The sequence below is a fragment of the Xyrauchen texanus genome, chromosome 49, assembly GCF_025860055.1.
Source record: "Xyrauchen texanus isolate HMW12.3.18 chromosome 49, RBS_HiC_50CHRs, whole genome shotgun sequence".
Lineage (NCBI taxonomy): Eukaryota > Metazoa > Chordata > Actinopteri > Cypriniformes > Catostomidae > Xyrauchen > Xyrauchen texanus.
Genome location: NC_068324.1, coordinates 22,496,282 through 22,519,436, shown reverse-complemented (window position 1 = coordinate 22,519,436; position 23,155 = coordinate 22,496,282). Strand labels below are relative to the sequence as shown.

At 42.5% G+C, this 23,155-nt stretch overlaps 2 protein-coding genes across 2 annotated transcripts in view; both read right to left on the bottom strand.

Annotated features, from left to right (window-relative positions):
* Positions 1-21,852, bottom strand: part of sntb2 (syntrophin, beta 2) — a 44,001-nt gene extending 22,149 nt beyond the window's left edge. Inside the window, exon 1 of the mRNA XM_052123199.1 lies at positions 21,157-21,852. Coding sequence (XP_051979159.1) covers positions 21,157-21,685 — 529 coding nt within the window. The 5' untranslated portion in view covers positions 21,686-21,852. The remainder of the gene's footprint in view (positions 1-21,156) is intronic.
* On the bottom strand, positions 2,153-3,645 carry LOC127640570 (uncharacterized). Its single transcript, XM_052123200.1, has 2 exons — positions 3,507-3,645; positions 2,153-3,125 (listed from the first exon to the last, which is right to left on the bottom strand). Exons 1-2 carry the CDS (start codon positions 3,556-3,558, stop codon positions 2,215-2,217), a joined length of 963 nt encoding a protein of 320 aa, XP_051979160.1. The 5' UTR covers positions 3,559-3,645; the 3' UTR covers positions 2,153-2,214.
* Positions 21,853-23,155: the final 1,303 nt, after the last annotated feature.

Genomic DNA, 23,155 nt, shown 5'->3' with positions numbered 1-23,155 from the left:
TACTTTATTCATACATTTTTAGAAATGAACAGATGTAATAAGCATTACAAATTTTTTTAGTTTATACATGTACCTAGTAATGTGCTTGAGATCAGTTCTTGTTCCGTGGAGCTAGGACCATCCTATGCAGAGATATTGAGGTTTCCATAAACATCTGTATAACCAAAATGCGTAGTGTGCCATGACACAAAGATGGCAGCCGAGGTTAAACCAAGTTTTAATTGTAAAAACAAAAATGGTCAAGCAACCAACTTTACAATTATTGGACCACTTCAGATGGACTGATCCAAAGAGCTTTAGTATCAATTTAAAATATACGCATAACATTTAATACTATTAGAAATGATTACAATATTGAATTACAAAAACTTAAACAATTGGAAAATGGTATGCAGTAATAAGACTTATTTGTTCTTTCTTTCATGTTGCTACATGACACACAATAAAGATATATTTGGTGTGCCTTTTTGAACTTTAAGTAAAATCCTGTGCATTCATGGCATCTCTACCAGCAAATCCATGAAAGGAGGGGTTCGGGTGGCATTCTCACTTATCTGATATATCTATATTTATATATCTGATTAAGGTTTTTTATTTTAAAATCGATCGATCATTATTGATATGCACTATATTTCACTTGAAATTATGTAATTTTTTATTATTTTTTTTCATAGATATTTTGAGGCCAGTGTGGGAAAATTATATGGAAAAAAAGTGTCTTTAGATAAAATGCAATATAATAAAATATAGATAAAATATATTTCTTGAAAATAAATAATCATAAAGAGCAGATTTAATGGATTTCTGAAATTGTTTCTTTGAAGTGTGCTTTAACTTGGAGTGAGAGATACAGGGGAGTCTAATTTTGGCAAAATATTTTTTCAACAGCTGTCTTGCTTGTGATATTTTGATTAATTATCATTTTTATTATTATTTATGACGAGGAGGGGGGCGTGGCCATGCCATGAGGATAAACACCCGATGCCAAGTTGCCTATCAGTGGGAAGGAGATAAGTGAAGAGGCGGGGACCCCAGAGAGAGAGAGACACACAAGTTTTTGTTTGTTTGTTACTCCGGTTCCCACATTCTCCTTTCCCAAACTGTTACACTGGTGTCGAAACCCGGGAAAGATGAAGGGCACACTTACTCTTTCTCTCTCCCCTCCCTCCCCTCGTCTCACAGCCGTAAGGGCAGCATCTTCCCTGTAGAGATGGGGAGGAGGGTGCGGCCAAGCTGTGAGGATACACACCCGGCACTTAGTTGCCTAATCAGTGGGGAAGAGCCAGGGAGGCCAGAGACACACAGACACTCTGTGTGTGTGTGTGTTTATGTTGCTGTTTTTTCAGATCGATGGTCTGTTTGATTAAAGTTTTGTTGTTTGTTACTCCGGTTGCTGCATCCTTTCCCGAACGGTTACATTATTACTACTACTACTACTACTACTACTACTACTACTACTTGTCACGATTCCCTTGTTGTCTGCCCAGTGTTTCACTTGTCTTTGTCTAAAAACTACACTTCCCACAATTCCCGGATCTCATCACTGCCATCATTGTGTCATTGTTCGCACCTGTTTGTCGTTTGTGATCCTCCTGTCTCTGTGTATATAAACCCTGTTTGTTCTCCACTCCTTGTCGTTCGAATGTTGATGAAGGTTAATGTTTCCACTGTTGCTATGTTTGCTTCATTGCCTGTCCTGCCGTGTTTTCTTAGTTCCATGTTCTTCCATGGTTGTTTCTTATGTTTACATTTTTGTTATCCCCTCGTGGATGTTTTGTTTGCTCCCAGTGTTTTGTTTTATTCTGTGTTTTCTTGTTTATTTAATAAAAGAACCTGCATTTAGATCCCACTCCTTGTCTGCCCTCGTCTGCACTCTTAACAGAACGAACGACCACAAATGGATCTAGCGGTTCTTCAGGCAAGCTGCCGCCTCCTGAATTTGAGGCAAGGAAGCCGCCCGGTGGAGGACCATGTTAGAGACTTCCTGGATCTAGCGAGTGCCACAGACTTCCCTGACTCCTCCCTGGTGGTGTTCTTCCGGGCTAACCTGACCGATTCGCTCAAGGAGCGGTTGCCACCGGCGACACGTGGCTGGACGCTCCGCGATTTTGTGGAAGAGACACTTCTGGCATGCAGCTCGCCGTTTACTGTGGGTGTTGTTGAGGAGGATCCTGCCTCTCCTCCCACAGTGGTGACCCTCCAGTCGCCCATGGCTCATCCTGTTTCGTCTGCCCCACCTGCCATCAAGCCAACCCCCACACCTGCCTTGATCAACGAGCCAGCGCTGCCAACTTCGTCCGCCCGGAGGAGGAGGAGAAGAAAGGCTTCAGCTTCCCAGTCTATGCCTGCCACGGTCAGCGAGCCAGCGCCTACGCCTGCCACGATCAGCGAGCCAGCGCCTGCAGCCCCGACCGTCCCAGAGCCTGCGCCTGTAGCCTCGACCGTCCCAGAGCCTGCGCCTGTAGCCTCGACCGTCCCAGAACCAGCGCCTGTAGCCTCGACCGTCCCAGAGCCAGAGCCTGTAGCCATGACCGTCCAAGAGCCAGCGCCTGTAGCCTCGACCGTCCCAGAGCCAGAGCCTGTAGCCATGACCGTCCAAGAGCCAGCGCCTCCCGAGCCTCCCAGGGCTCCACCTCTCGAGCCTCCCAGGGCTCCGCCTCTCGAGCCTCCTACAGCGCCACCTCCCTCGGATCCACCACCAGAGCCTTCCAGGCCTCCGCCTCTAGAGCCACTTACAGCGCCACCTCCCTCGGCTCCGCCTCCCGAGCCTTCCACGGTTCCGCCTCTAGAGCCTCCTATGGCGCCACCTCCCTCGGCTCCACCTCCAGAGCCTTCCAGGCCTCCGCCTCTAGAGCCTCCTACGGCGCCACCTCCCTCGGCTCCACCTTCCGTGGATTCGCCTCCCTCTGCTCTGCCTCCTGAGCCTCCCTCAGCTCCACCTCCTGAGCCTCCAGAGCTTTCCATGGTTCCGCCTCCCTCGGCTCCGCCTCCTGATCCTCCCGAGCCTTCCTCGGCTCCGCCTCCCTCAGCTCCACCTGCTGAGCCTCCCACGGCACCGCCCCCTGAGCCTCCAGAGCTTTCCGTGGGTCTGCCTCCGCCTCCTGAGCCTCCCTCAGCTCTGCCTCCTGAGCCTCCAGAACCTCCCTCAGCTCCGCCTCCTGAGCCTCCCGAGCCATCCTCAGCTCCGCCTCCTAAGCTTTCCTCGACTCCGCCTCCTGAGCCTCCCACAGCTCCGTCTCCTGAGCCTCCAGAACCTCCCTCAGCTCCGTCTCCAGAGCCTCCCTCAGCTCCGCCTCCTGAGCCTCCCGAGCCATCCTCAGCTCCGCCTCCTAAGCTTTCCTCGACTCCGCCTCCTGAGCCTCCCACAGCTCCGTCTCCTGAGCCTCCAGAACCTCCCTCAGCTCCGTCTCCAGAGCCTCCCTCAGCTCCGCCTCCTGAGCCTCCCACGACTCCGAATCCAAAGCCTTCTATGGTTCCACCTCATGAGCCACTCATGTCTCTGCCACCTGGGTCTTCCACGGCTCTGCCCTCCATGGCTCCGCCCTCGGAGATCCCCATGGCTGTCCTATGGCCACCTCCCAGGCCTCCTGAACCTGTCCCTGTCCTGTGGCCACCTCCCAGGCCTCCTGAACCTGTCCCTGCCCCTTGGACTGCCTTCTTGCCCTCTGTGCCCCCTTGGACTGCCTTCTTGCCCCTTGTGCCCCCTTGGACTGTCTGTCTGCCCCTTGTGCCCCCTTGGACTGTCTGTCTGCCCCTTGTGCCCCCTTGGTCTGTCTGTCTGCACCTTGTGCCCCCTTGGACTGTTTGTTTGCCCCTGGTGCCCTCTTTGGTCTGCCTGCCCCCCTCACTCCTTGGACGATCTCGGTTTCTTTTTTTTGGGTATTCCTTTTTGCATTTCTGGAAGCCGCTCCTTGGGGGGGCCTTGGGGGGTTTGGGGGTTATGTCACGATTCCCTTGTTGTCTGCCCCGTGTTTCACTTGTCTTTGTCTAAAAACTACACTTCCCACAATTCCCGGATTTCATCACTGCCATCATTGTGTCATTGTTCGCACCTGTTTGTCGTTTGTGATCCTCTTGTGTCTGTGTATATAAACCCCATTTGTTCTCCACTCCTTGTCGTTCGTTGAATGTTGATGAAGGTTAATGTTTCCACTGTTCCTATGTTTGCTTCGTTGCCTGTCCTGCCGTGTTTTCTTAGTTCCGTGTTCCTCCATGGTTGTTTCTTATGTTTACATTTTTGTTATCCCCTCGTGGATGTTTTGTTTGTTCCCAGTGTTTTGTTTTATTCTGTGTTTTCTTGTTTATTTAATAAAAGAACCTGCATTTAGATCCCACTCCTTGTCTGCCCTCGTCTGCACTCTACAGTGAATATTACATTTTACTATCCAGTTGTAATATATTTTTATCAAATTTCAGGCATCTAGATTTATTTTCATTCGTGCTTTTATTATGAAGAGATGGGCTGGGTATCGAGTTCGATACATTTTAGGCACCAACCGAATTGCCTCTAAACAATCAAGTATCGAAAAATGTCTTGTTGTTCGGTACCAAATTTAGATACCTAAGGGGTTAATCTTGTCAACGTCAGTGATAAGCATGTAGCATGCTAGATGTGCCCAAATCTAAAAGTGCTGGTGATTGGCTGTTTAGGCATCAAGGAAAAACACTAGCATCAGAAAATGTATTAAGTTCCAGGGCTGAGAAAGAATGTTATAAGTAACTGTTCCACATTACAGAGAAATACAAAACTGTAATTAGCCTTTAAAATATCATTTTTACAAGCGCACGCACGAAGTGAGCCGCAGCGACACCGGGAAAAGTGGTAATGATTCTGAATGTGTCAGAAAAACAGCAAGAGACTGTCTGAACATTGTTAATTTATAGAGATAAATGCACATTCGGATTGAGCAAACAGACGATGATCTCGGGATCAATGATAGTCAGAGTGATCACCAATAGCTGATGCCTTTGACCAGGTCATGACGATATTTGGCTCATTTCCCATTAATCTATTAAATGATTATTATTATTAAACTATTATTAACATCAAATTAATATTACAAATAATTTTCCCGTAGACACAAAGACACGCGTTTGAAGACACACTATTATATTAAGTACAGATGAAAGAAAAGCCGTATATGGGCATATATGAAGCGCTGATACAGAGGTGTGCAGTCTCGTGGAACACGCGCATCTAAGTGTCTCACACTTCGTTTCTGCCTTCCGATTAAAACATTTTATGAGTGCTGCAAATGACCTAAGACATCTTAGGAGGTGCTTTGAGTTCAGTTCACTTTATTTCAGTAGTTAATATTACTATATTATTTGATCACTTTATTATTTATTTATTTGCTTTTTAGTTTCATTTGGAGTGCAATTTGAATTTAGAAATGTATTTGATTTAAATTTTAGTTTTTTTAAATAAAGTATTTAATTTTCACAAAAGCAAATCACAAAAGCAAGAATATTCACTGATCCCTCAGCCTCAAGGTTCCCTATCAAAAGCTACTTTGATGCTGCGCTGATTTAGTGCTTAGGGAACGTCTTTAGGAGTGACCAGCCGTGAATAAGTGTGTGCAACACATCAATGAAATTGACCAGAATTTATAGCCTCTGCCGGTGACATCATCAGGATGCGCCGGTACAGGGGCTATAAATAGATGCGCCACAGGTGCATCGTCAGATCTTTTGTCTTCAGATCACACGGTGCGTGTTGTGCTTCTCAACCTGTCAAAATGTCTTACCTCTGTTAGGAGTTTTTTAGGAATTTGTTAGACAGTGCTCAAAAAACCTTTCTCTTTTCCAAAGATAAATGTAAAGCAAATGAAGCGGTACGAGTTCCCGTGTTTACGCTTTATGGCTGAAATGGACACACACCAGTTTTGTTTTGTGTGTTTGGGGGAACAGCATGCTGCTCTTGCGTTGGGGCGGGGCGGTGCAAGCATTGCGAACTGTTCCCAGTCAAAATGCATTGCACTCATCTTGCTTACTTCCGAGAGCCAGCACCCACACTTTCATCGTGGGGCTCTCTCTGGATCTGGCTAAGGAGCTATCCCTATCGCTTGCTGTCCCTATCGTTGCTCTCTCCCCAGCCTGTCCTTCTCGTGATCCTGAAGCGCCCTCTGGCGCATGGTCATCACCAGGTTTTAGGAGGCGAAGAGTCATGAGGAGGCCTTCAGGCAATTCCTTCCTCGCAGCACTCAGGGGGAGGGGCCGCCGGCCAACCAGCTCCCCTCTCGTAGAGACTGGGGGCCGGTTCGTCGCCCTCAGCAGCCCCCAAAGCAAGACCTCAGGACTGTCATCTCCAAGAAGAGAAAGCTCTGACAGTTTTGCACCCAGCCTTGTGGGGGTAGCCCCCTTCAGGACAGGGCGCGTGAAACATCCACCTGTACCTTTCCGATACCCCCATGAAACCTCTCCATTCCTGCCGCCTCTGGTGTTTCGGGAGTTAGCGGGAGTTAGCGGTTTCCAGCTAAATGTTGTGTGTTCCGTTGCTTCCTGCTGTAGTCCAGGACACGGAACACTCGACATCCCCTCAACAGTGTCAAAAGTGTCAAAACTGATTCCCATCTCAGAGAACCTAGAAGCGTGGAAGCTACTGCCGGGTGTCTATGTGGGTCCTAAGAACAGTAGAAAAAGGCTACAGAATTAAATTTGTTCGCCGTCCTCCGCGTTTCAACGGCGTGGTTCCCACTACCGTGAAACTGGAACAAGCATGTCTACTGTGGAAAGAACTGCAAAATCTCTTAGGTCAAAGGGGCCATAGAACATTTTCCCCTTCCAGAGAAAGAGTCAGGTTATTACAGCAGATACTTCCTGGTTCCCAAGAAGGGTGGGGTTTTGCGTCCGATTTGAGACCTTCAAGGCTTGAATCGCTCAGTCAGGGCGTTCAAGTTCAAGATGCTAACAGTCAAGATGGTCGGGTCTCAAATCCAACATCATGATTGGTTGGTTACGATCAATCTCATGGACGCATATCTGCCACAACACAGGAAGCTCCTGAAGTTTGCATTCGGGGCCGAAGCTTTTCCATTCGGACTCGCCCTATCACCCCGCACATTTACGAAGTGCATGGATGCAGCACTGGCTCCTTTGCGACTCCGGGGCATCCGCATTATGAATTATATAGACGACTGGCTGATACTAGCACAGTCACAAGAACTGGCGTTACAGCAAAGGGATGTCATCTTAGCTCATCTGGTTTCTCTGGGTCTGAGACTCAACGTCAAAAAGAGCGTTCGCTCTCCCACTCAGGGAACTACCTATCTGGGGTCGTATGGAATTCGATCATGTCATGGGCACAATTGTCTCCTGCTCGAATCGAGACCATTCAGAACACCCTGAGCAAAGTCAGGCTAGGCCAAGGTTGCACTGTTTGTCAGTATCACAAATACTAGGTCTCATGGCATCTGTGTCCTCGGTGATTCCTTTGGGCCTTTTGCACATGATGTGCAAATACCGAAATACTTCCTCCAGTATCTGAGAGGCTACCATTGTCCTGGAGCGGGTGGACAACACAGCAGCCTTTGGGCCCAGGGCAAGCTCCTGTCAATCAGAGCAGTTTATATCCCTGGATGCCTGAATGTGGGAGCAGATTTACGATCCAGACAGAAAACACAGACGGGGCAGTGGAAACTCCACTCCAAGGTAGTCAAACAAATCTGGTTGAGATTTTACAGAGCAGAAGGTGACCTCTTTGCTTCTCAACAGACAGCGCAATGTCCCCTCTACTTCTCTCCGAGTCACCCATCCTCCCTGGGTCTGGACGCGATGGCACATACATGACCCAGAATGCGCCTGTATGCGTTTCCTCCGGTTTCTCTGATCCCGGGAGTCTTGACCAGAGTTCGCCAGCAAGGGTCTTGCCTCTTATTGAGAGCGTCACGCTGGCCAAACAGGGTATGGTTCTTGGAGATAATGTCTCTCCTCGACGGCTCGCCTTGGGCGATTCTGCACAGGAGGGACCTTCTGTCTCAGGCCCCGCACGAGTTGTGGAACCTTCATGTTTGGCCCCTGAAGGGTACCAACTGAGGGACACTGGGCTTTCACCTGAGGCTATTGAGACCATTCTATGTGCTAGGGCTCCCTCTACTAGTAGTTGTTATGCCAACAAATGGGGTGTCTTTGAAAGATGGTGAGTGCACATAATGCTGATCCAGTTAACTGCCAGATTGCTTCAGTTCTGGACTTTCTGCAGGAAAGATTATCAGCAGGCACATGCCCCGCCACTCTCAGGGTTTATGTGGCCACTCTATCGGCTTGCCATGCCTTGATTGACAGGTTGCCATTGGGGAAACATCCTCTGCTTGCTCGCTTCGTTCGTGGAGCCATGCGATTGAGACCTCCTGCTAGGACCAGGATCCCTTCATGAGACTTAGCGATAGTCCTTGAGGGTCTGGTTGTGACCCCTTTGAACCTCTAGAGTCGGCATCTGATAAACTTCTGACTCTCAAGATGGTTTTTCTTATGGCGATCACATCTCTATAAAGATTGAGGATCTGCAGGCTCTGTCTGTCTTGCCATCCTGCTTATATTTCGCCCCAGGATTGGCTAAAGCAATATTGCACCCTCATCCTGACTTTCTGCCTAAGGTTCATTTCTCGGCCATTTCCTTTACTCTTGAAGCCTTCTGTTCTCTGCCGTTTACAACACCAGATCAGGAAAGACTTCACGGTCTGTGTCCAGTCCGTGCCCTTCAGGCTTCTGTCCACCGCACTAGCCAGTGGCGTAAGTTAGGGCAACTATTAGTTTGTCATGGGGGTCATAACAATGGGGCGGCCGCCACCAAGCAAACAATGTCACATTGGGTGATGGATGCTATTGCCCTGGCCTACGAGGCACGCGGTCAAGCTTCCCCAGTAAGTATCAGGGCTCACTCTACCAGAGGGGTCACCTCCTCTAAAGCTTTGGCCAGAGGTGACCCTCTGCAACATGTTTGTAATGCGGCAGGCTGGTTTATAATTTGGATGTTTATGCCACTCCGGGCTCTTGTGTCTTTGAGGCCTCTCATGCTCTTGTGAGCACAACTACACAACCGTAAGGGGTCCAGACATCCGCAGTGCGGCGGCATGGGTATTCTCCTTCTCAAAGCGTTAAATCAGCACAGCATCTCATTCTGCTTTTTCAGGGAACAGGGCGCCGGCGCGTCCTGCTGGATTTTTACGGCATTACAGCGGAAACAACATAAAATTCTCCGTCATTTTGGGGCATACAGATAAGTGTAAGACATAATTAAAGACTATAAAGTTTCTATTTTTATTTGTGTACACTCACAATAACAACAAAACCTTGTGCTTTTGTAAAATAAAGAAAATAAAAAGACTGTTGTAAGCAGTCTCTGGGTTTGCTGAAACTGAATCTCCACGAATACTTATCACACAAACATGAAACATATGATCACCCACCAGCAGAGCACGCCATTCATACGCTAATGTACGGAGGCGATCAATGCAAATGGTAAACTTGATCCAGTCGAGGATACAATTTCGGACAAGTCATTATGTTTTAATTAGTTGACATGCTATTTTATATAAACATGTACATATTTTACAAGTGGGACTGTTTCCAGACTTGCCAGCCAGGATTCAGAGTATTGACATTAGAAGTATGTCCTAATAAGCAAGTTTTAGGTACATATAAATGTTTCGGCTAAAGCAGGTATTTAAATTGTATGCTGTATGATATAAATATGATATGTAATATGCTATAAAAATAATATGAATGTTAGGGCTGGGATAAACGATTATTTTTTAAACGATTAATCTAGCGATTTATTTTTTCGATGCGTCGATTAATCTAATGATTCATTTTTTAAGTCCGATTCGATTTCGATTCGATTAATCGACTTGTGACAACACCGGTAATACCGGTTTCATCGGGGGTGGGGGTGTATAAAATGTTAAAAAAAAACATTTGCCGGGAGTTGATTGACTGGCGATCTGATCAATCAATCATAATACGCTATTTTTGTCCGACATAGTAGTCAGGAGAGAGAAGATTAACGTCGGTGTATTTGAATTTGAATAATGGATTGTAGGCTACTGTACTGACATCTTTCCGCGGTTAAAACAACAGTCCTTCTGATGTAGGCTACATTCATGTTTAGCCTATTTGATGCTATAAATTAACCAAGGAAAAGATGATCGGTTCACGAGCAGCTTTAACTGAGGCAATCTGTCACGACACATTAACCCAGATAGCAAAAAATGTCCGCACGGCTTCTTTTTGCCTCCGACCCTAAGCTGTCGGCTATAGGTGCGTGCCACTGGCGGGGATGAAACGTTTGCCGCCGAATTCGTCACTCCCATTTCTTGCGAGATGCCGCCGCGAAACGCTGGCGGGCCGCCCGCTTCATTTTCTCTGGCGGTTGCCTCGTGCCAATCGACCGCGGCCGGCTGGCGGCAAGCCGCTTTGAAATACAAGGACAGCTTAGACTCTCAAAATCGACCAGCCATGTTGACTATTATTATTTTTTGCTCCAAAGCCATTAGGGTTTATAACAGAGTCTTGACTCTTGATTCCATGATAAGGTAAGGTTTAGGAAATTACATTTAAATTACTTTGAAACTCTGAAGCGATTATACAGTAATATGTGTAAAATATATTGAATTATTTTATGCACTTAGGTGAAAATTGTTTACATTTCTTTGATTGATGCACATTTGAGACATGCACCAATAAACAAAAAAGAATTCCTTTTGTAAAACTTACATGGCAATAAATATCTTTCTGATTAGGTTTTAAAATAGATATTTAATTCATGTTATGAACAAATTAGCAGAATAAATTGATGAAGTTAGACTTTTCACCGATGCCTGTATCAGTGAACAGTGAAAGACATCTGCAACATGGCCAAAATCTCGGGTATACTTTAAATTTTTTTTATTAATTTGCAACCATGGTGATATCTATCATAAACATGAAAATCCCCGTTTTGACGTGAAGGATAAACTCAATGAAAAAGCTAAATTATCCTCTGGTTTCACAGTTGCGCAGAAATTTCGTTTGTCTTTACATTTTTTCCAACCTCTATTTTTTTTTTGTGTTATTTTACCTTTTTCAGGTAAGGGATTCATTTGCAATTATGACCTGTACAAATGTTTAAGAAAGTGTTAAAGTCCCTGTAAAGGCAATAAAAAAAATCTAAACACATTATAAATGTTAAATGTATTGCTAAAACACATTACAAAGACTGTGGGAGTACTGAATAGCCTACGTGCACAAGCGTAGTGACGAACTTCCGCTGTCGCCAGAAGTCGGCATATCTTTTTACGGTTTACTTGCGCGTCGCACAAAATGTTTTCGATGTCTCCAGGATATTCCAAAAATTTGCGTCAGCGATGTTCATCGCATTTTTGATGCCTGGTCCCCTGCTCCGACAAGCAAGAGGGACAAGCGCTTTAAACTCTACATATCGAGTTATCTGCACAACTAAAAGGGTAAGTATTTTAATCTAATGTGGTGTGCCGGCAGATAGCGGCTAAGCTAGTTTGCCACGTGTTCATTTTTTATGTAACGTTAGTATAGAAGCTTGTTTTGTCTTAGTTTTAAAGCAGACTGTTTGTTAATTTTTGTGATAATTGTAATATCAATTGTATTAACTTGCTCTCCTCTCAGTTTCTAATAAAGATCAGGGCACAGGTGAAGTCACTGTTAGGGCATTGTGCTACAGGTCTATGAGAAAAGCAGAGTATGGTGAAGCTATAAATGATAAGACCGCAGTTATAGGCTTGTTACTTTAATAGCCCGATGTTCCTGGGGACTCGTAAGGTTATTCATGTTTAATGTAACTCAAATCAAATGAAAACAGTTATTGAAAGTTTTATGTTATTCAAAGGCGCACACTCTCTACAAAGGCCTGACTGGATATTTGCCTGATCTATCCGTCCTTCAGGTGAGTAGGGATATAACAATAACAAAATTCACTGTACAGTATGATATATCAACCAAAATCTGTATACCAATATTTCATTATTTTCTTTTTATCCTCCCCTTTTACAAACAAATATTCTGCTTAAAAGAAAAAAAAATGAAATTGATGTTATCATAAGGGTTCTTCATTATGAACTTTTATGCCATGCATAACATACTGTGGATAGAAATTACAGGGAAAGTTACTGGTATGATAATTGTGGTTATATTATATTACTATTATATTTAGTGTATTGCTAATCAATATATTGTTACTTCCCAGGTGACAGCGGCTCACTTCAAGTTGGGACAATGTTGAAGACATTTGCTCGCACTGGGCAAGCAGGTACAACTTGCAAACAACACCTGTGGTTGTTGGTTTAATTCCCACTGGGGCCACCTGTACATGTAGTAGACCTAGATATAAATGTCATAGTTTAGTAGTTGAAGGACCAGGACTGACTACTTTATTATTTTATTCTGGGAACCCCTGTAGGTGCAGATCAGACCCCAATGCTGCGACGTCTTGGAGAGTTTGGTGATGTTGTGCGTAGCATGGACAATAAACTGGACGCTATGCTGCGACATTTCAGTGCCAATGTGTCTGTTGGAGAGTTATCCCTGCCAGGGGATCTGTTACTCCCCCTAGACACCCAGGAAGATTTGGCGTTGCTTGACAACAGTTTGAGGCAGGATAAAGAGCTCCAGCAATGATTTGTAAGTGTGCCGATTTCGTTTATAACGCCATAGGGTAATCTAAAAAGTAAAATTAAGATTGTACACTGCATATTCTACAGTCTGAATCCACAGCCTGTCACATTTTAAATTTATGAGAAGCTTCAGAGAAATGTAATTTGTAACACGTTTTCTTTTGTATTTTCAGCTTCGGTTTTTGGCAATCAAATGTGGGAGGGACCTAAATGCTTCAGAGTATCTTCTCTAATCACCTTTCCATCAATACAACCTGGACTGGTGTAGGGGATAAAGCATGTTTTAGAGACATGTTCCTGAAGACCATTGTTCGAAGTAAGTTGGATATTTTTTTTTTATATTTAAGTAGATGTGTATGACCTTATGCCATTCAAATTGAATGACAGATCTTTATTTTCTACAGGAGCCACCTGGAAGAACCCGGCAACCCAGGATGCCACTGATGAAGCGATCCAGGTTAACGTTACGCGTTACCTGAAAGGAGCATCTGAACGTGAAGGTTGAAAAAGGCGCCGCACAGCTTAGAGGGACCCACAGCCGACCCCTTAAACCTAGGCTGACTACTGACACCCCAGCATCACTGACAACTGGAATCCTTTCTTTATCCTGCAGTCAGTAACATCAAGACCCCTAAAAAAGCCTGCTAAAAGTGTCAGACTACACTCACCCAATCCACACTGTTCACTGTGGAAATTGCTCTTTTTTTTTTTCTCTCGTGACCCTGCTTTGAGGGCAACTCCTTGGATGAATATGGGATGGTTTGTCCTTTTATACCTGTTATCCTGCACATTCTTTGATACCAAAGATCCCAATTATTTAATATACAATTTGCTGCTTATTTCATTGTTACAGTGCTTAACTATTCTGTTTTTAAATATAGCTTGTAAATCCTAGATTATACATCTAATACTTGATATCTGCACATTATCTGGTATAAAATATTCTACTTACCGTGACTTTAGTATTGGCTTATTTCATTCCGTCAGTGCTTAACGATTCTATTATAGTTTGTAAATCCTATTTCATACCTCTGATACTTGATATTGCACATTAACTAGTACCAAAAATTCTACTTTCATTCCGTCACAATGCTTAACTGTTATTCTATTGTTAAATATAGCTTGTAAATCCTTGTGCCACAGGTCAGCATTGCAGTTATAATGGTATATTCTACTCCAGAGCTTTACTCTAAATTATTACCACTTATCCTATTCTTAGAAATGACTTGTAAATATGATGTTATACCTCAATTTATTTGGTATCCTGCACTTTATTTGGTACCAAATATCCTCATTGCTTATGTTTACTGGTAATTCTTTTCATCCCAGAGCTGACCTCTTTATATTATTAACAATTATTGTAAGTGTTACAATAGTGGTCTTTTTTGTTTTTTTTTAACCAAAATTGAATTGGAAACCTGCATGTGTTTTAGTGTGTGTGTGGGTATATATAATGTTTGTATTTTTCTGTTATTTATATTTCAGTGATCTGACATCTTGTTTCAATGACAGTTACTGTACTTTGAAATGTGGAATTAAAATGCCAAATGGAAATTTGTCTGGTTTGATCAATCATTATTCTTGATAAAATGCATGCTATAAATATAAAAATAAATAAATAAATATATATATATATATATATATATATATATATATAGGCTATATAATACAGCTTCGATAAATAAGCGTTTGCCTCCGACGCCCAGCGGAAGGTCCGCCCGATATAACGTGGCGGAATGGCGGATGGCCAGCGGGCGGCCGCTGAACGAGCGGTAGGAAGGCGGCTGCCGCTTAAGCGGCTGCCGCCGGCGGTGCGCCGTCAAACGTGTTTGCGATGTCGCCATTCTGCCGCTTCTACTGCCTCCGGAGCACCGCCAGCGGCCCGCCGACTCTTTGCTATCTGGGAGCCACAAAATAGTAGGCCTATTTATGGTTTAATTTTCTTTGAATGACCAAATCTGAAAGTTGAGACTTTATTAAATGTTACCTGCTTGGTCCTGTCTGTCAGCGCGTTGTCAGTGTCCTCTATGCATTTTTCACGACATTCATAGCTATAAGCGCATTATTAATAGCTATAAGCGAAAACTTTAGGTGTCGACAACGTATTATAGCCTACTCCAACATCGAGTGCAAAGTGGGGAGTTGAAAAAAAACTTACGGTGCTCTGTCATCTGCAGCTGCTGGTGCATTGCCGTGGTGCTAGAATGGAAGGCCATCTCCATTTTGCAAAGATGACATATCACGGAATTTCCTTTTAAATTAAAGAATTCCCATACTTTAGAGCAATGAGTGCATGCCGCCTTGCACTTCTGATAGTCTGAGGAGCCACTCGTGTTACTACTACTCGCCGGCGCCGCCATCTTTGTTTTGGGTCCGACGAATCGGCGCGCATATTTTGCGTCAACATATTATATTTTATCTAGTGTTTATGCTGCCTCATTATCGTCAACAAAGCTTGTGCTTGCAACTATGTGTTCAGGTTAAACGAGTAAAATGCACTTTAAATTAGGGATGCACCGAAATTTCGGCCGCCGAAAATTTTCGGCCGAAAATGGCACTTTCGGTTTTCGGCCGAAAGAGAAAAAAGGCCGAAAAGATGAGCCGAAAATATATACCTCCTCGCCCCGCCCCTCAGTGCTCAGATTTCAATCTGGATCGATCTAGCCCTTATCACAGCGCTACCAAACAAAGGCGATCATGTCAGCGGTGTGGAAATTCTTCAAAGTTTCTGATAAGGACATCAAATTTGCGATCTGCAGTGTTTATTCAGCAGAACTTTCAAGATATATATAAACAGAGTACAGCAAGAGATTCTACAGGAAAATGCCACAACTAGCGCAGCTACACCACAACTTGAGACGTATAGCTGAACTACGCCAGAAGCGACAATCTCCTTGACTACGGGCGCATAAACAAAGACCGCTTTCCTTTGCTTGCGCGGATTGCGCACAGGTATTTATCTGCCCAAGCACAGAGAGTGAGAAACTGTTCAGTGCAGCATCTCATGTTCTTGATGAGCTTTCTGACAGGAGAAACTGTCAGAAAGTTTAGCAACTTTTGTTCTTGAAGAGAAACCTGTCACTTGTACTTAACTAGAAAGCGGTCCAATATGATGTGTAAAGCAATTACATTACACTTGTTCTTCACTTGAGGATACATCTGTCGTTTACAGTTGCCTTTGGATTTAGTTCAATTACTGCTGTTTTGCACAATAATGTTCACTTAAAGTGTACATACGTTTACATAAACAGAATAGAGCACTGATCTATATATATAATTATATATTATAGTTATAGATCAGTGGAATAGAAACCCTCTGCCATTCTGTGTTCTGCCTTTTTGTTTTAATTAAAATTACTGTTGCATATTTAAACTTTTTGAAAGATGCTAGCTAAGTTCATTACTTGACTGTTGTTTTGCATATAATAGTTTTCTAAAACTTTACATTATTTGGATAATTGTTAATAAAATCTGTAAAATTTGATTTTTACAGAACTGAAAGAATAATATTTAATATAGTTTTAATATATTTTTTGTCCAATTTTGGTGTTACTTTCAATAAAAGTGTGATTATTTCATTGGTTTGTAGTTTTTCAATTCAGATTAATTAATTTTTATTGATTAATTTTTTTTTTTTAAATAGGTAAAAGTTTCGGTTTCGGTTTTCGGCCAAGTGCATCCTGGATTTTCGGTTTCGGTTTCGGCCCAGAATTTTCATTTCGGTGCATCCCTACTTTAAATATGCCCATATTAGAAAATAAGCATATTATAATGATTTCTGAAGGATCATGTGACACTGAAGACTGCAGTAATGATGCTGAAAATTCAGCTCTGATCACAAATTGCATTTTACAATATATTCAAATACAAAACTGTTCTTTTAAATTGTAAAAATAGTTCAAAATATCACTGTTTTTACTGTATTTTGGATCAAATAAATGCAGCCTTGGTGAGCAGAAGAGACTTCTTTTAAACGGTAGTGTAGGTCTAAAATTAAGTAAAGGCTTTACATAAAGAAAATGTAGTCAGATTAATTATTTTAACTTAAAACTTGATTTTGATAATTAAGTCTCCTCACATTCATTCTCTTTCTGTCACATTCCTCACTGATTAGCCCATGGGAGGGGTCTTTTGTCTCCTCAGGTGTAAAATACATCCATATACATGATAGTTCACGCCTCCTCGCTTATGACCTTTCTAACACCAAAAGTGTCTTACAAAATTTCAATTACTATATTGTTTTGTATGAATGAGGATGGTTTTCACGTCATTTTGTAGCAAAAACTCCAGGCTACAAGATCCAGTTCTCAAAAAGGCTTGTGGACAAATGTTTAGTATGTGTTATATGGCCTTATTTCAATGACATAAAAATTTTGTTTTTTTCAAAAACCATGCATAAACGTTATTTTCTCAAAAATACAAGCATGTACACACGTTGCTCATATATTATTGTAGCCCAGTTTGTGCTGAATACACAGTGTTATCAGACTTTAGCCATTAATGTGTTTTAAAGCAACTGAAAAAAGCACAACTGTCAAGGCATGTCAAAATTTCTCCAGGGCCCAAAACACCCTCAGACCCAAGAGGGTTAAGTAACCCGAGACGTTTCCAATGTATATTGTGAAGGAGGGAACAAAATAAATGTATTCACACACATGATATATTTTCCTGGATAACAAAATACCCGTTGGGTAGAGAATGCACGAATGAAGCTTCTTTGCAATAGAGATGTTCACAAATGTTGAAAAGCCATCTTCCAAAACGTTGAACACACATTTTAAATGCACTTATTTTTCCAGTTTCATTTGTACTTTTAGTTAAAATAAATAAAAAATAAAGTTCAAAGTTTGAAATCAAGGTGTCTTGTTTTATTGTGCAAGCTTAACCATAACCCTGCTTAATGAAAATTATCCCATAGTACCACTTAGCGTCCAACCAGCGGTAATACTGGTGTTCGTCTTTTTCCTACAGAGTTTGTTTTTTTCTTTTTTCGACCAAAGTATCGAAAAAAGTATCGTTTAGTAATGGGTATCGAAGTCAAGGTATCGGTATCGAAAAAATGTTAACGATACCAGCACTAATGAAGAGTGTTTTTTACTAGATGCTACACTTTTCCTGATTTAACAGGTCGCTTCATGGTTCAGTGTGATCATTGAAGATTTGTATGTCACGTCTGAAATCTCATATCTTTACACTCAGTCTGTGAGTCTGACAAATGAAATGTAGGACACAATTTTGGAGTGTTTGTATTTTAGGTATTTAGATTACTGGTGTTAGTGTATGCGGAAATTATGAAAAAATTTTATGTTTTAAATTGTATTACTGTGACGCACTTTGGTCAACTGTTTTAAATGCTATATACATTAAGTTGAGTTAAGATTAAAGCACAAATGCTGTGATTTATATAAATATATACTTTACATGTGCTGCGTGGTTCACGATGGATAAGTGTTCTGCTCTGTCAAATCATACAACGTGAATGATTCTTACTGTCTGTGGAGTTTCTAGTGTTTGTGCGGTCGGATTTATTTAAAGTATGCAGCTCTTCCACAGCAAGATTGCAGCCTTTAGCGGTTTAATAAATCACACTAGAACATGTCATGATTATAATTCGATTAATTGTCCATTTCAGTGTAATGGAGCATGCCTTCAAAATAAGCCTGTGAGCATTTTAAAGCTATCGTGTGTCAATCATACTGCACGCTGGTACCGGTTAGGACAGGTGTCCTCAGTACTACCAGTACTGCAGATACACTGGCATCATTACGTCCTTTTTATTTAAGTATCGACTTGGTAGTATAGTACCGGTACTTTTGACAACACTAGTAGTATATAATAAAGTTAAATTACCCACTCCCGATAAACATATGATTATTAGTGGTGCTTGCAAAGCATCACTATTGTAATCTCACATACTTATTAGTGGTGCTTGCAAAGCATCACTATTGTAATCTCACATACTTATTATACTTTTTATTTTTATTTTTATATCTCTTAACAAAACTTGGCACCTAACTCGTCCCGCACCGTTTGGCGTAGACCCACGAATGAGGTGTCAAATCGAACGACCTATTGACGACACGTGTGCTATGACTTTTATAAGCGTATCGAGTGCGGTATTTGCCCCAGGGGCAAAAAGCGGCCGAAAAATCCCATAGACTTAACATTGCGACAAACTTTGACGCGTCACAGCTCGAGCGAGGATTTCGCAGAAACGTGTGATTTGCCACATTTGAAGAGGCTGGCAGGCTCTGTAAGAGCATACCTCAATATGGGGTACAAGTTGCACCCCTGGGGGGCAGGAGCTGCCCAAAAATGCCCCAAATGACTTATAATGGTGTAGGACGGCCCATGAAATGAAAAGGCATAGGGATTTGTATTGAACATAGCTCTGGATCACAGTGTCATAGAAACGAGGGGGTGGGCTCATTTTACTCAGACGACCAATCAGTCTCTCAGGATCATTGTGAAGCTATCAAGCCACGCCCTAGCAACCATTAAGAGCACCTTAGCAACAAGTCCCATAGACTTCTATTGAAACAGATCAAAGGGATATCTCCGGATAGAAGTGTCATAGAAACACAAGGGTGGTCTCGTTTGACTCGGGACAGCAAACAGCCAATCATGCATCAAATCAACACTTCCTAGCCCCTCCCTAGCAACCATTGTCGAGCACCTTAACAACAAAAATCCATAGAGGGATATCTTCCATTCTGAATGTCACAGAGGCATGGGAGTTGGTTTATATCATTCATACTGACAAGCAGCCTTTGGAGATTCATGATTGGCAGCTGCCAAGCCACTCCCTAGCAACTACACAGAGTACCCTAGCAACCGTTTAGCAGTAACTATATCTCTGCACCAGAAAATCAGAGAGACTTCTGGGTTGATTTATTTCAATCAGGATGGCAAGGAGACTTGATTAGTATCACTATGGTAACTGCCTAGCAACCACATGGGGTTACCCTAGCAACCGAGTAACAAATCACATATCTCTGCACTAGAAAACAGTAGAGACTTCCGGGTTGACTTATTTTACTCAGGATGGCAAGGAGACTTCATTAGTATCACTATGGTAACTGCCTAGCAACCATATGGGGTTACCCTAGCAACCAAGTAACAAATCACATATCTCTGCATCAGAAAAGCGTAGAGACTTCTGGGTTGGTTTATTTCAATCAGGATGGCAAGGACACTTGATTAGTATCACTATGGTAACTGCCTAACAACCACATGGGGTTACCCTAGCAACCGAATAACAAATCACATATCTCTGCATCAGAAAAGCGTACAGACTTCTGGGTTGATTTATTTCAATCAGGATGGCAAGGACACTTGATAAGTATCACTATGGTAACTGCCTAGCAACCAGATGGGGTTACCCTAGCAACCGAGCAACAAATCACATATCTCTGCACCAGAAAACACTACAGACTTCGGGTTGACTTATTTCACTCAGGATGGAAAGGAGCCATTTATTGTATTACCTTGGTAACTGCATAGCAACCACATGGGCTTACCCTAGCAACCGAGTAACAAATCACATATTTCTGCACCAGAAAATCGTACAGACTTCTGGGTTGATTTATTTATGACCATAATTTTTGTTCTTTTCAAGTTACAACATGCTGTTTCACGAGTTTTGCCACGGCAAGCACCACTCACATTTTCTTCAGGAAATGTACCTATCTAGTTTATATCTGTCATCCCAAGAACAATTCGACGTAGTAATCCAGAAATCACTTTATTTTCGTTATAGTCACACAGTACAGATGCAATGAAAACTCTCCCGATGAAGTCACTCACACTTGTGAAACAATGGTGGTTTTGGCTGCAGCATGTCCCACAGTCCATATATGCCTTAAAAGTATCTACCCCTGAGTAGGAGCTAAAAATGTCACCTTAGGTGTGAAAGCGACGAAAAGCAATAGACCTTGGGAGAAGTACCTAATTTAAGTTTTAGTACCGACAGTGAGAAAGGCCTTTAAGAGAAAATATTCGTTTTTGGGTTAACCATCCCTTTAAGGTTTTTCTGAAGGTTAAGCGCCTCCTTTCACTGACCACTTGGAGAAAGAAAAAGAAGACAAGAAAAAAAAGAAGACAAAAAGCACACTCAAAAGCACTTGAACTGTGACAACCTACTTTTGAGAGACAAGTAGATTTCTCTGAAACTAACACTGGAACCAAAAACATCGAGCCTATTTGAGTTTGTAGTCAGCTGCAATTAAAACTACTTTAAACTTCGTCGTGTGCATTGTTTATGTTAATATAATTCACTACCGTCGTAAATTCGAGCATAAAATCAGTAGTGTAAATGCCAAATGAAGACATGTTTACTGCATGAAAACAGACTCTTAAGCTACATTTTAAAACTTCTAGATTTATTATGCTCGACATGCAAACTTGATAATCTTTGTGTCATGATTAATAATTAAAAACATTGAGAATCGTTCACTCTGAATAAATAAGAATGAAGTCGCACAAGTTCACAGCGGGCCTGAGTGAATCCCCGCGGATCGAGTAAAAGTCTTACCCTCCAGCGTCACCTCCTTCCCGGCCTTCTTCAGCGCCTGCACCGCCGCGTCGTGCGTGGCGTCGCGGAGGTCACTGCCGTTGACGGACAGGATCGCGTCGCCGACGCGCAGAGCTCGACTCTGATCGGCTGCTAAACCGGGGAAGATCTTCGAGATGAGGATGGGCATGCGGTTCTCCCGTCCGCCTTTAATACTGATCCCAAGCCCACCGGACTCCTGTTTGACTATCCGAACCCTCCGCACGCCCTCCGGTCCCACCGGGTCACAGTAAACGCTGGATTCCGAGTCTGAGCCGGTCCCGTTGACCCGACTCGGGCTCTGATAAGGCTCTCGGTTCTGTTCATTGCCATTGGAAAGGCCGTTTCTCAAGTGTGAGTTGTGCTCCGGATAGACCGCGGGCCCGCTCGTTTCGCTCTCAACCGTTAGTGTGAGAGTGTCCCGGGTGAGTTCGGCGGAGACCCGAACCCAGCGGTCGCTCAACAGCAGGTCCAGGTGACCCTGTTTCTCCGCGCGGGTCCACACGGCCATTATCAAACTTTAACTCATCATAAAGTTTAAACTCACTCGACACACCCACTTACACGCACTTTTCCCCAGAGGAAGGAAGAGCAGCAGAGCTTATTTATTACATTAAATTAAAGAAAAACATCATCCTCTTTCTACTGCCGCTACGTGAATACGTGAACATGTCAAAGAGAAACAAAAAAATATAAAAACATCTTTACGTCGGACGGCGGAGATACAAGTTTTGTATCTAATTCATTATTCATGAAGATGTTGAGTATCTACATTAATATTCACGAGAGAGGTGGGGGGAAACACATTTCTCCCACAATAGACAATTTTCACAGACAGTGATGACACGTTTTTTTATATTATATTATATTTTTAAATATGGAGTGCAAGTTTATAACTTTGTGTTATACTACCCTGGAATTAGTTTTAAAAATATTTATTACCATGGCTGCAAGGGGCTGCTGAGAGAGTGACAGTGAATTTGGCATCGTTATCGAACTGTTTCTACTTTTTATTTTCTGGAAGTAAATTCAAATGTATTACTTAACTTTTCCTTTATATCTTGGAGCAAATAGATAAGTCAAAAAAATATTTACCACTAAAAATATTCCCATTCACTACTGTTGAAATTTACCCTGCAATCGTTTACTTCCGCATTCCAACATCTGGAGTGTGAAAAAGGTTGATGGGATGCCAATGGAAAAAGACACCTTGCAATAAACTCACTTTACACAGTCACACCCACTTATGTTTTTTCCCCAAAGTAAGAAAACGTGTGTATATATATATATATATATATATATATATATATATATATATATCCGCGACCCTGTTCACAGGATAAGCGGTTGACGATGGATGGATGGATGGATATATATATATATATATTTTTTTTTTTATTTATTAAAATAAAATTGGCCTACTCTCATATGTTTCCTTTGTGAACATGTGAGCACATCAAGAACGTAATGGTGGTGATAACTATAAGGTTTGTAGCTGATTGTTATTATCCAATTATTAATGAGAGAGGCGGGTATTTACTAAAAGTCACCCTCCTTTTCTAAAGCCAATGGAAAAGGCTGAAAGCCTATCGACCCTCGTTATAGTAGTGATTAAGGGCCGGGGGCTTATTTTCTCGGGCTCATTGCTTTGATAATATGGCGTCAACAGCATGTCAAAAGAGACACCAATGTTCAATAAGATTATTCATAAGTAGCCTAAATAATGTGTGGTAGCATAACCATAAAAATGAAGACTATGATAATATCAGATTTTGAAGTCTTCAAATGCGGATCATCCATTCAGATTTTAGCACTGTAGCTGTTTTATAAGTAGAGGTAGATCGAAAAACTTGCCATTACATTTAGATTTTACACATTAAATTTTTTCTTTACATTAGATTAAATTTTGAATTGACTGCCTCATAATTTATTAGTGTCTTTTCTCCCCACACTTAAGCCAAAGGATAGAGACACGCAGGGC

Bases quoted from the DNA above. Each gene is read 5' to 3' on its own strand.
- LOC127640570 (XM_052123200.1), bottom strand. From the start codon at position 3,558: ATGGGGATCTCCGAGGGCGGAGCCATGGAGGGCAGAGCCGTGGAAGAC. The intron at 3,126-3,506 runs GTGGCAGAGACA...CTGGAGGCTCAG, and splicing joins CAGAGCCGTGGAAGACCCAG to GAGGCAGAGCTGAGGGAGGC.